At 41.5% G+C, this 12,969-nt stretch overlaps 1 protein-coding gene across 1 annotated transcript; it reads right to left on the minus strand.

The window, feature by feature from the left end:
• Positions 1 to 5,345: 5,345 nt before the first annotated feature.
• On the minus strand, positions 5,346 to 12,731 carry angptl2b (angiopoietin-like 2b). The gene is made up of 5 exons (XM_020935497.2): positions 12,417 to 12,731; positions 8,795 to 9,690; positions 7,477 to 7,670; positions 6,308 to 6,578; positions 5,346 to 6,017 (listed from the first exon to the last, which is right to left on the minus strand). Exons 2-5 carry the CDS (start codon positions 9,663 to 9,665, stop codon positions 5,818 to 5,820), a joined length of 1,536 nt encoding a protein of 511 aa, XP_020791156.1. The 5' UTR covers positions 9,666 to 9,690; positions 12,417 to 12,731; the 3' UTR covers positions 5,346 to 5,817.
• Between the last annotated feature and the right edge of the window lie 238 nt (positions 12,732 to 12,969).

Raw genomic sequence — 12,969 nt, forward strand, 5'->3', positions numbered from 1 at the left:
TAAATCTGTCTTTTATCTTGTAGCTTTAAAATTATATTTATAGGTTTGATTTTGTCAGTCATTACCAAAATGCCTCCTGCTGCTAGAATCAAAAGTACATCTGTATTATAAGTACATCTAATCTATTCTGTAAATCTGTAAATATTGTTATGTTGAATAAAATGTGTAATGTGTGTAGAATTTAGAAAGAAAAAAACATGTTTCTCATACAAAATTATGAAATGTGGGGAAATCTGACGGCTGTGTGGTACTGTGTGGTACTAGAATGTTTGACTTTTGACGAGTGTTTTTCGAGTGTTACAGAGGAAAACCTAAGAACCAAATACCCTGTATCGCCCAGAGGAGTGGTGCCATCTGCTGGAGAAGGAATACAAGAACCAGACCTCCGGTTTCACAATATTCAAACACAGAACAAATCCCCGGTTATAAAATACATTGCAATTTCTTTCTTTCTTTCTTTCTTTTTTTTTTTTTGGCCCCTAAACCAGGTGCCCTTTTTTGATAACTGTGACCAAATTTGTGATTGAAATTTCAGATAAATTTAAATTGCCTTTGATTTCAATTTTGAGTTTCAGTCCCTTATTTTTAAATAAGTTGAAAACATCAGAATGAAGGTTTTCTTTTCTAAGTCCAACTTGATTGTTCTATGGGATAGGCTATTTAATAGCTGACCCAGATATGCTATGGTAACAGGTAGCCTGTCTTCTTTTCAGGTTTTTCTGTCATGTCATTTGATAAACGTGTTGTGATTTTTAATAGTCTTTTTTAGCCTAGGTTTGTGTCATAAGAGCTTAGTTATTGAATAAGTGTCTGTGAGCCCGGCTCATTGTCCGCGGACGAGCCAAAAGCGGAAAGACCTGAGGCGAAGAAAGAAGCGGAACTTTTACCTGACGCACCGGAGTGGAGCTCCGAGACACAGGTACAAATACACAGGTACAGAGACACGGTATAAGTACACGGTACAAACACGACCGGAGCACCGTCCTCCATCCATGGAAGTGTAAGATATTATTACAGATGCATGCCTCCATAACATTTATCAGATTATTATTTATCAGACTCACGTGCAGCTGTACTCAGGTCAGTCTCTGTTCTGCACAAGTTTTATTACCCCATGTTTTGTAGTTTCTGTTTGGTTGGGATCAGTGGTGGCTTGTCTATAGAGGGTGCAAGTGCGCTGCACTCCTTAACTTGACCTAGATTTAAAAAAAAAGAAAAAAAAGTTCATTATTCAGTCACTCCACACTCAGTGGTGGTAAGCTACTACTGTAGCCACAGCTGCCCTGGGGCAGACTGACGGAAGCGAGGCTGCCAATCTGTGCCATCTGCTTGTGCTTAGCTTCTGAGATCTGACGGGATCAGGCTTTTACAAGCCGGTATAGCTACGAGCTACAGCTATGGTGAGTTCAACTTAGAGTCAAAGTGCAAGGAACAGTTTTTAGGGAGTAATGTTTTCTCTTCAGCGGGACCCTTGTGCCAAGCAAGAAAAGAAGCATTAAGCTGAAATAAGTGCATCTGGTTGCGGTGGAATCCTACGGCTCTTGTGTTGATTCACACAATGGCTAATGACAGCTAGCTACTCGCCTAAACCTCCACACAGGAGAGTGGGAGAAGAGTACTAAAGACACCGGGGGTGCTGCGGCGGCAGGGACTCGGAGGCACTTGCTTGTTTCTAGGTGTAACAGATTCAGGTCTTAAGTCTACCTGGCGCCCTAGTGCTAATATGGACTGGCTGTAACTTCTAGATTTAAGTGGGAAGTGAGATTAAGACTAGTTTTACAACCAGCTCGTGCGTTCGGCTCCCGGACCTTGTGCCACGAACCTGACTGGAACGGGACTTTGACCAGTTTGAGCTCTTCATATTGGAAACAACAAACAGGACAGTGGGTAGGGATACGCTCTGCATCAGTCCCCTGGAGAAGGTAAGAGGCTTGTTTTCGTTAGTTATGGGCAAATCTGCGGGCGGAGCTTCACAAGTATATGGTGTTAATAGTCAAATAGGGCGTAAATGAGCTCGGAGCTGACGGTGCTGATCTGGTTGTTCTGCCGTGTGCTGTAGGGGCGGCGCTGATGCCGTGTGTTCATGTTGTAGTTTTGCTGACGTTGTTGGAGCTGGGTGTGAACGGTGTATTTAGTTCAGCCAGTAGTGGCCAAAATGACTGTTTCTGGCATTCGTTATAATACTATATTTATATGTGCCATGTTTACAAGCATGGATAGCTCAACTACTTTCTCAACAAAGCTGTAGTACCTACCTCTATACATCTGGAGAGACCTGGATGCTCTGATCTGCCCACACACCAACAGGGGGCAGTCAGGAGCCAAAGGAGACCCAACATCCAGGAGTCCTCAAACCCAGAGGTTAGAAGTCTGGTCTGGGAACTTACTCCTCTGGAGGACAGTGCTCTGGTCAGGGTGCTGTGTGAAGAGTTGGAGCGGGCAAGGACCAAGCTGGCAGATCAGGTCCAAATAACCAATTCTTTGGATAGCAAGTTTAAAACTCAGGAAAGGATTGGAAAAGAAAAGGACTTGGAGTTGCAAAAAGTCACTGCTACTCTTCAGAAGAAGAACAAGCAACAACAAGACCAAGTTAACGCAGAATCCAAGTTAGTGCGTACAAGAAGATATCTCTACAATAACACAATGAGAGACAATGTCCAGTTTAAACAAGATATAGCCCACATTATTAAAGCCCATAGGAAGATGAAAAGAAAAATCTAAAAAACCTAGGAACACTCAGACCACTTGTATTGATATTGGTGTAGATATAACCAAGAAAGAAAATGAGAAACACCAAGGTGCAGGAGCTGTCCTCTCTTTTCAACCATAGATCCATGTTCTCAACACAAGAGGAGCTGCGTCTCCTGAAGTTTTGTGATGGTCAAAGGTCACAGTGATCCAGCCGCCTAGAAGGAGCGTCCATAGTGGACGAGCAGAGGAGGGCTCCCAGTTATCAACAGCCCTAAAGTGCATCTAACCATTACCCATTTCAGATGCATTATTAAAAAGGTTCTAAATGCATGCACTGACCTTTTATTTAGTCTTTATTCATGTTACATTTTTATTTATTTTTTGTCATATTGATTAATTCACATATCAGCCACATAGCATACTGCTGTTGCTTGATTTTTATGCAGAAATGGGTAGAGTGGATGCACAGAAAATAATATAATACATGATAAAAACCTGCTAATTATTCAGGAACATGCTGTATTTGTCCCTCCTGGATTGACTGTCCTATGCACTTGAGCAGCCAGATTTCTCAATGCAAATCTGTCTCTGCCCGTAATTGCAACTCCGGCTGTAAAACTGTTGAAATAACACAATTTCTTGCCAAAAATTACCTGTGTCCACTATTTTATTAGTAGACCTACAGGAATAAAATGCTATGATCCTCCTCCTGAGACGATGTGCTAGGCCTACAGGGTGTGGGGCATGTGTCTTGGCTTTGGTCATGGCTTCAGGGACTTTTCTTTTGGTGAAGTAACAATTATTGCCATTGTTCTCACTTCAAATGCTTGTGTGCTCTGGTAATTTATTCGAGGTCACATAAGGAAGAATGCAAAAGGCCTATGATAAAAACAAGTTGCCTTCTTCAGGTCATGCTACCAGGTCCTTCATTAATAGTTTGACTGAAGCATTTAAGTGCTGCTACACTTGGGTAGACACAATAATGGCTTAGAAAATAAAATTCCTAAGTGCTGTGGAAAATGGCCCCTGTCCGTTCGTAATAGGTTTCCTGTAAGTTCCCTGCAGAGGACCTTTAAAAGTGCTCGCGGCATGTGGCTCTGAAGCTATAAGCAAAGTGCACATCTCCACTCGTGGAAAGTCACGCAGCGGCAGAGACTTCGGAAAAACAGAAATTCAACAGTTTCACTAAATAAGTCATAAACAATCAAGTAATTTTTCCCGTAAGAGGACCACATTATTATATACTTGTATTTTGAGCACATTATAATTAATCCCATATGCATCACAACAACCTTAGAGCCACATTGGAAAATAGTTTGAAATGACTTGGAGTGGAATGACTTGGAAGATATTATTTGTGCATAGAATTAAACCTCTACATGAATATACAGTAAGGCAACAAGTAAGGAGGAATTTGACAGTGGCAATTGTACTCTTACAAACTTAGAAAATAAAGACAACATGGATTACCTGCACTACGCTTATTGAAGTCAAACCTTTGGTCATCAACAGTCTTCAAGCCTGCCAATTGGGAGTGTGTCTGAAATTTGTTGTAATAGCACACTCCTTGCAGCTTTTGGAGCCCACGTCTAACCTTGGCTGACAGTGATTAAATCAAGCATAGGAAAGTTCAAATGGGTCTATTAAAAGTACAAGGACGTGGATTTGTACAGATGTGTAGCTTCAGGTTTGACGTCTCAACTCAGTGCGGTTCATTTTGTGCTGCGTGAGCTTTTTTGTCAGCTTCTGTTTTTTCCATGTTGGTTTGAGGAGCTGGGACTACACACATGACCACCCTTACTGAAGGTTTTCCATCTACAGATGCTTGTGGTATACTATCCAGTCTGTGTTTATGGAGACTCCTAAACCATGCCCCCTGTCAGGTTAATTGACAATAACTTATTATAACTGGAAAGATTACGTACTATGTATCAGTTTAAAGGTGCAAGGTCCACCATTTGCTTGTCTCTATGGCAATATTGTTGTTTTGCCAAGAATGTTCAACAGTATGGCATTAAACTCCCTCCCACCCGAGCTAGTAACTTTATATGCACTATGGCGATTCATCACTTTCTTTGTCTGACTCTCAAACCACAATACATGTTTTAGCTTTCGTATATTATTTTCCTAGCACATTGGCTCATTCGTCATAGCATTGGAAGAATTGCAGCTAATGACCCACTGGTTTGTATAACTCCTCATCTGAAAGTCTCCAATGACATCTCAAGCTGTCATTATTTCAGATTGCTGTAAATGTGTCAGTGCTTCCCTAACTTCAGACTTGTTGACAGAATATGACATTTACTGTGATTCTCTTCTCACTGCAGTGTTACACATTTTGCTGTGTTTTCCAGCTGGCTGTTGCAAATCTCATCGACACATACTGAAGTTAGGCTGTGCTGTCAGAGGAAGAACTGGGGAATGCATTAGTTTTACAAGCATGCCACCTTTCATTTGCCATGGGGGTGCAAAGTCTATACAGCAGGTGAGGTATTGTTACTTTTCTCAAATATGCTTTATTAATTTTCATGTATTTTTGCATTATTTATTATTATATATAATTTGGGGTAAATATTTGGCTTTTGTCTGATCTCATAGTATTTTTCTGAATGTTTATGAAAAATAGAAGCATAAAATAAAAGCAGAGACACGAGTTGTTTTTATTATAACATGTTTATTACATTATAATACAAAGTCCTATGTACAAACGCAAAAACTAAATTTATACAGTAAATACAGTGCTTGATATACACAAGCAAATGACTTTCAAAAATACTAACCATGTCTTTGGCAAGAGTACCACCTTTGTTTAAGACATTTTGATAAATTGTATATGGCATAGTTTGTGGGAAAATCATTAGTCTTTGTGGCAACCAAATTGTTCTTGCATTTGACATATTTAAGCTGTAAAGAAATCACTGGATATGTCTCCTGTGTCTTATCTATTGGATTTAAAAATATTCTCAGTCTTTAAGTTGACCTGAATACCACTTTAATGAATGCTAAATTAAAATAAAAATACAGTAAATTGAGACATAATATTGTGGAGGGTTGTTTTAATATTGCACTTTTAAAAATAGTTTTATGAGCTACTGAAGCCTGGCCGTAGAAGAGTCTTTGGCAGCTCTAATGGAAGGTGTTGGGGTTTGGCCGGACCATCATCGTTACTTTCTTCAGTGAATAGGCTCCACCCCTGAATTCAGCCCAATAGACTCCGTCCTGGTAGCGGCTGCGGTAGTGTCCTCCTCTGTACCACACTCCATTGAGATTTGAATGGGCACAAGAGTTATACCACCAGCCTCCCTTCTGGTAATGTGCACAGTTTCCTAAAACAAACCAAAAATAGGCCTTGAAAGAGCTTCTCAAAATATGAATTAAGTATTGTTAAATTTATTTTTTCTTAATAGTGGCTAGTGGAAAAATAAACACTTAATGATATAAAAATAAAATAACTTGCAGTCTTTTGCATTTTTATTGAGATTTTCTCAGATGGTCATATCATCATTTTACAATGTAAAATGATGATATGACCATCTTTAAATGTCATTTAAACCCATATCATATAGAAATTTTGATTCGGCTGCTGTGTATAATTAGTGCAGACTTATAATCTTACCTGTGTATGTGTCATGGTCTCTGTCTAGCGTGGTGAACTGCTTGCCATTGTGCCAGGTTAGAGAGTCCCCTGCATTTCCATGGTAACGGCCTATGCGGAGCTTGTAGAAGTCAGCCTCATTTTCCACCCTGAAGCTGGCGTACTCAGCAAACACCTTCCTTCCAGACCAGTCCTCCAGAGTCACCAGGAGCTTGTAGTTGCCCTGGTTCGTCAGCCAGTAGATGTTCTCCAGACCGAGCCAGTACTCACTGTCTATATTGCCAAAGCCTTGCTATAAAACATATTGAAAAACCAACATAGCTCTGAGATTATATAAACATTCACTACAAAGTATACTATTGCTGATTATATATTTATATATTTTTTGATATATTTTCATTTTTTATTTTCATCAGATGTAACTGTCAGTTTACTTATTGGGTCGGAACAGCAGCTGTGTGTGATTGGATAAACATAAGACACATCCCATGAATTTAAACCCACCAGATTAAAGCCACTGACAAATTTCCATCCATAGTCTCTGTACATTGGATTCATATGAAAAGTGTATTCAGGTTGTCTAAAGCTAAACCCCTTTGTACCTAGACACCTATTTAAACAAATGATTATACAAGATTCCATTGAACATTCCATAAAATGAAAATTCTCACTAAATTACTAATCTGATTATTGCTGTATCTAGTCAGTGTGGACCAAATGTATTATTACAAAAACCTGCCTACAGATATATACCATTTAAAATATGTGTACTCCTGTCCATCAAAACGTAGGTTTACAAAAACTGTCCAACTCAGTCTAACTGTAACTTACTGCCTCATCTAACTTTTTATAGATCTTAGAACAGGATAAAATCAAGTGTGCATCAGGACTAAACTGGGTACAAACCAAGACTAAACCAGGTGTATGAACGCACCCTTTGAAGCTGTCTTTTCAAAACATACTTATTTCTATAATACCAATAAAACAGGTGAGCCCATGAGGTGTGATCGTTTGAATTAGTGGTTCACAGACTTGTGGTTGTAACTTAGAGCAGGTTCTACAGCAGACACATTCAACAGGTCAACAGTCACCAATTCACTACAGTTTTGCTCTGGCTTATGTCAAAACAACATTTATAAGCCCCCCATTGCCTACACACTTTGAGATGCCGAAGGCTGTTAGATTCACACCTTGTATGTTTCCCAGTTCCTGAAGAAGTTGACAGAACCATCTGAGCGCCTTTGAATGACAGTCCAGCCGCCGGGGTCATGGCGCTGGTCACACCACACCTGCATCAGCTTGTTACTGCCCTCGGGCTTCACCAAATACATGCCACTGTTGGTTTGGCCATCCTCCAGCGCCTCCAGGCAGTCTTTAAAGGGTCCTAAGGATGAAGAGGCCAACAGGGTAAGTCAAACTCTCATAAGCAAGTCAAGTTGTGAAAAACATATTTTATATATGTACTACAATATACACTATACAATATTTTATATTATATACTACAATGTACAGTCTCAATTTTAGGAAGGCCTCTTAAATCCTCTTAGCAGCAGAATTGACTTTGGCTACAGTTCTCACAGGGAAATGTGTGTACAGCCAAAAGCAACACAGGCACCAGGGAAAAAGGAATTCTGACGACTGTTCAAGGAAACAGAAGCTATACGTAGCTCAGGCAATTGATTATCAATTTGACATTGGTTTGATTTGTATACTTTGGATAACAAACCATGACCAAGTAAAACTGTATCTCAAGCAAAAGCAGTAACAAGCTCCAATACAAGTGTGGTACCAGTACTAAGTCTGCCTAAACTAGTGTGTTGTGGATGCTGTAATCCATTACAGAATACAGATCACATAGGCCTACATACTGTAACTATGAGCATTGTTTGTGAAGTCTTCTCTGACATCCCTTTAACAGCCAGAATATCTTTATTGAGGGGATACGAGGTGGAGAGCTGCCCTGCCCTGTCCTGTGTTCTGCCTGATAAACTCTGGTGGAACATTTGACTGATCTCAACCCGGTGCAGATGGAACAAATGACATCACCAACTCACTGACGCTATCTCGCTCACCATTTTTTCCTTTCAACCATAATGTCTTTCAGTTTCCCTTTCTCTCTGTGTTGTAATGTATCAATTCTTATTGATTTAATCATGAAATAATTATCCTTTATTCAAACCATCTACAAAGAGATCACTATTCCTATACTCTTGGCAGAAAATGGCAAACAGTAGCATTAAGCATGACTGGAAAAGGTCTGGTAATGCTTTCCACTATTGAGTTCCATCAGGAGTGCTTTAATGAAGGGGAACTGTAATAATGCAGTGTACTCCATTTACTGCTTTTGATATAGTACTCTTTATCATCTGCCAGCATGTTTGAAGGTCCATTTAGGAGCAAGTATTCACCCTTCAGATCTGCTTTCTATTATGGCAGTGTGCAGAGGGCATCTCAGTGCCACTCTGTAGAGGGTACAACTCACAGTTGTCCTTTTCCCATTGCACTTACCTGAAGGCTTGTTGGTTGTTGTGGGGCCTTGTGTTCCTGTAGGCATTGTGGGCAGAGGAGACAGGGACTTTTGGTCACTCTGGATCTCATTGGTGATCTGGTTGTTGATGCGTGGTGGCACTGGGGACTTGTTCAGTGGAGGTGACACTGGTGGGGGCTGTGGGCGTGGTTGTGGGCGGGGCTGAGGGACCTGTCGTGGGGGTGGGCGTGTTTGACACTGCTCCTCTAGCAGAGCGATAAGAGCCGACTGGTTTGTGGCCAATGAGGCTAAGTGCAGGTATTTATGTTCCAGGTCTTTGTAGCGGCTGGTGAGCATCTGCATCTCAGAGGTCTGGTTCAGGATCTTGTTCTCCATCTGGGCCAGCTCCAGAGCGTTGTCTCTCTTGCGGATGATCTCGTGCAGCAGCTGCATGTACAGCTGTGTGACACGGGAGTTCATGTTGCGACTCTCTTTCCTCAGCAGTTTGACCTCTGTCACAATGCCCCCGTCCACCTCCACCAGCTGCTGCAGTGTCTCAATCTGACGCTTCTGTTTTTGCAGCTCCACATTGAGCAGCTCCAGCTCCTGTTTGTTGACCCGGCTCTCCAGCGAAGTCTCTGGCTCCTTTGAATTCACACATATGGCACCTGTAACTTTCTGTTGGGGCACTATAAAGGTGTAGGAGCACTTGTCCTGGGGTATTTCAGCTGGGGCACGCTTACTCCTCCCTGTGTAGAGAAACTCTCTTTCTAAACCAGCATCGCTGCTGTCAAATTCTTGTGTGCCGGACTTGTCATGGCCTCTTTCTGAAGGACCATTCTGAGTCTGAGCTCCAAAGACCAAAGCACATGCAAGAAGGAGCCCCAGCAGCACCGGTGAACGGGACTCCATGTGGGTGTGTCCTGTGCACCAACACCTGGAGGAGAAACAAAACAAAACTATTAGTTTAATGAGTAAAATCTAACATGACGAATGTAAATAGTAGCACCTTGCAAATGAGAGTTCTTTTGTGATTACATGTGTGTTTTCTTTTAGTGCACATCTGGTGTATTTAATTGGTAATCCTTAAATTACAATCTGAACATTTCTAAGTAATGATGTGTTATGAAATGCTTTTTTAATTAGTTGCGTTGACAGAAATAGCACACCCAATAACTGTCTTCACAGGTTCTGGCCTCTTCCCCCAGTGGAAAAGACTCGTACATGATGTCATTTGTAAAATGTGTTGATTGTGTGTTGGACTATACCTGGTCTGAACCGGTCTTAGATGGAGGGATTTCATATTAGGTATTTTTATTATTGTATTTTATTTATCAAAAATGTGATCCAACTGCATGCCCCAAAGAACATTTAGTGATAATGAGATGTGACTTCTTTTCAAAAGTGTTTTTTGTACATTCTTTCAGCTGTTGCAAAAATATTTGTATACAGTTTTGAACTCCATGCACTCCACTGAAGTAGACTCTGTGTTGAATGTATAAGAATAACATGTCCTTGAACTCCCAGGGCACCTTAATTGAAAACTGCTATAGATTGGGTTACACATGAGTGTAATGTACTAACACCTCTGGTTTGAAGGGGCTAGTGCCTAATCACACATTTTGAAGATGTTGTCAATAGTGGTTTGGTTGAAATAGCAGCTATGGTATTGCTTATTATTTATTTATTTTTGTATTTATAGGTAATATGTATATACATATTATACATAATTATAAAAATCTTACAGTTTGATGATGGTATGTAAAATAGAACATGCCAGTCTCAATTTGATAAGGAAAGACATTCCCAGTAGCTGTCTTGAATATGTCTTGAAAATCTCTGTGATGTCTATTAATAATCCCAGAGTCAGTGGGAGCCCTCTGAGTGTTACTGATATAGAGGAAAGGCAGATCTCAATGCAGTGATTGAAGTGTGAGATCCAGCAGCAGTAGGAGCAGAGCCCACACTGAGATAATGGAGCCTGTCCTGTGCTGTAATGGTAGTGGACTATGTTTGGCCAGTGGCTCCTGTGGTTTCTTTAGAACATGAGCTGTGTTCGGAGAAACTCGGTGTTACATGCCCCCGCTGCAGAGGAGTCTCGGTTTGGATGTCATTAGACTGGTTCTCCTGCTCCCAGCTCCACTACACTTCAAAGCCTGAGGAAAATGCTTACAGCTTGTGATGAAATGCCTTTTGTTGTGTGAGTGGATGTGCTTTGTCAGTAAATGTGTATTTTAGTTTCAGACTCATGCCGGGTTAGTGTCTCTGTGACTGGAGAGAGTCCCATCTGTGCTGACAGTGACAGCCTGTTATTACACCATCTACTGTCTGCCCCTCTGCCTGTTAACGGACCCCCGCTCATTACAGTCTGCTGCACATCAGCTCACTTTAACAAGCTACCACTGACCGGTCAGCAACACTAGTGTTTAACAATGCTAATAAAAAATATACATGGCCTTTTGAAGATATAACTATACAAGCAATCACTGTGTACCTATAAAGCAAACATGTTTCCGTTTGTTTGACTCAACATGATGTCTTTATTAATTGCAATGAATCACTCAGTAGCACTACCACTATGCCCAGGACATTGCTTAGCCTGAGCACATATTAATTGGAGAGGTGGGCAGCTCAGACAGGCCGCTGTCTCTCTCAAGCCCCTCTCATTTCACCGTGAACATGGCATTCCTCACATTCTTCAGCACCTCATTAGACTGGGCTGCCGTACATACTGGAGGGTGGCACCTGTAGAGCATTTCAGACATGGCACCTCTACTTCTCCTCAGACTTCAGTTCCTACAGATCCTCTGGATTGACTGACCCAGTTCACTGCAGCATAGTGCCCTACTTCTGAGTGAATGCCTCATAATCACATCATCATCACAGATTCTCAGCACTTCATCTGTCTGTGGTTTGAGTCAGAGCTGTATACTCACATTAGAGCAGGGGCTCAGACCTGGCAGAGTGTCCTGCATTACACCTCTAGTATATGTGTTGGATCAAAGTCAAAGTGCATTTGCTCATTGAGATGTACTATTGCATGACCTTGTGGACAGTCTCGTTCCTTCTTTGGAATGTAATCTGTGTAAGCATGAACATGACATGTAGAACATAATTAAGCTAACTACCTGTTGAGTGTGTGCAGTGCACAATGTGCACTGCTGCAAACATAGAGCATTGTTAGGAATCCCCACAGAGCAGGCCAGTGCACGCACTATTCTAAACACAGGCTTATTTTGTGACCTAAGTCTGGCCTATAGGCGCGTCACCTGTGATTGGAGTCTGACAGGAGGCAGCAGTCTGCAGTTTTCTCAAAAGTCTTTTATACAAAAAGCACTTCTCAAACAAAGAGTGAATTCAGCCTCTCACTCTGCTGTCCTCCTGAGCCCAGGGAACATCCTGAACCAGCAGGCTCCTGCACTGAACCAGATTATCTCAGCCATGTCCGTAGCCCACCTCCATAGCCCATCACATGGTATGTTACTATAGCATAGCACTCTTAAAATATAGGTCCTCTTTAGATGTGAAAGCTCTGGGCATGACAACACTGCTCTCCAACATCTCTGCTCATTCATATATTCATTATTTTATCTCTGTTTAGTTTGTTAGGACAAAAATGCTGATTAGTATTAACTGCATCGATAAAATTTGTGAAATACTTACAAGATAACTTTAGAACTCTGAGGAGTATTTTTAGTTGCCGCCGTGCCCTTGAGCACGAGCCAGTTGAAGTCTGTCTTGGTAAAAAGTCATCCCAACAATAAAGGCTGTCCTCTCTAGTCTCTGTGTCACCTCAGTCCATTCCAGCTCCAGTAGTGAGCTCTGTATTCAGGTGAGTGTGAGAGACACTGTTATTAGCCCAGTGGAGCCCAGTGTAAGAAATTCTTCATTGAGAGTGTAGTTTCCTAAGGCTCCTCAGGTCATGTAGATCCCTTTTGGTTTAGTCCTGATAGATGGAGGTGTTCCCAGGCAGCTTGTGTACAGCGTGCGGCCCGTGAGGAGACTACTGTCACTTTTTAGTGGGTTGAATCCATCACTTCTGCCTCACAGCTCCAAGAGGCTGTCTCTCTCTTCCTCTGCTACACCTCTCTCTCTCTCTCTCTCTCTTTCTCTCTCTCTCTCACACACACAGACTTTTCCCCTGTCTCCCCTCCCTCTTGTTGGTGCTTTTTAAATGATGAAAACTCCTGTAGCGGTAAGCAGTCTCCCCCCAAGC

This window comes from Boleophthalmus pectinirostris, unplaced genomic scaffold (genome assembly GCF_026225935.1).
Source record: "Boleophthalmus pectinirostris isolate CB_2022bp ecotype Guang Dong unplaced genomic scaffold, ASM2622593v1 HiC_scaffold_4, whole genome shotgun sequence".
Lineage (NCBI taxonomy): Eukaryota > Metazoa > Chordata > Actinopteri > Gobiiformes > Gobiidae > Boleophthalmus > Boleophthalmus pectinirostris.

Coding starts and splice junctions, on each gene's coding strand:
- angptl2b (XM_020935497.2), bottom strand. CDS start 9,665: ATGGAGTCCCGTTCACCGGTGCTGCTGGGGCTCCTTCTTGCATGTGCT. Junction 6,579..7,476: donor GGAACTGGGAAACATACAAG/GTGTGAATCTAA, acceptor TATGTTTTATAG/CAAGGCTTTGGCAATATAGA. Junction 6,018..6,307: donor AGACCATGACACATACACAG/GTAAGATTATAA, acceptor GGTTTGTTTTAG/GAAACTGTGCACATTACCAG.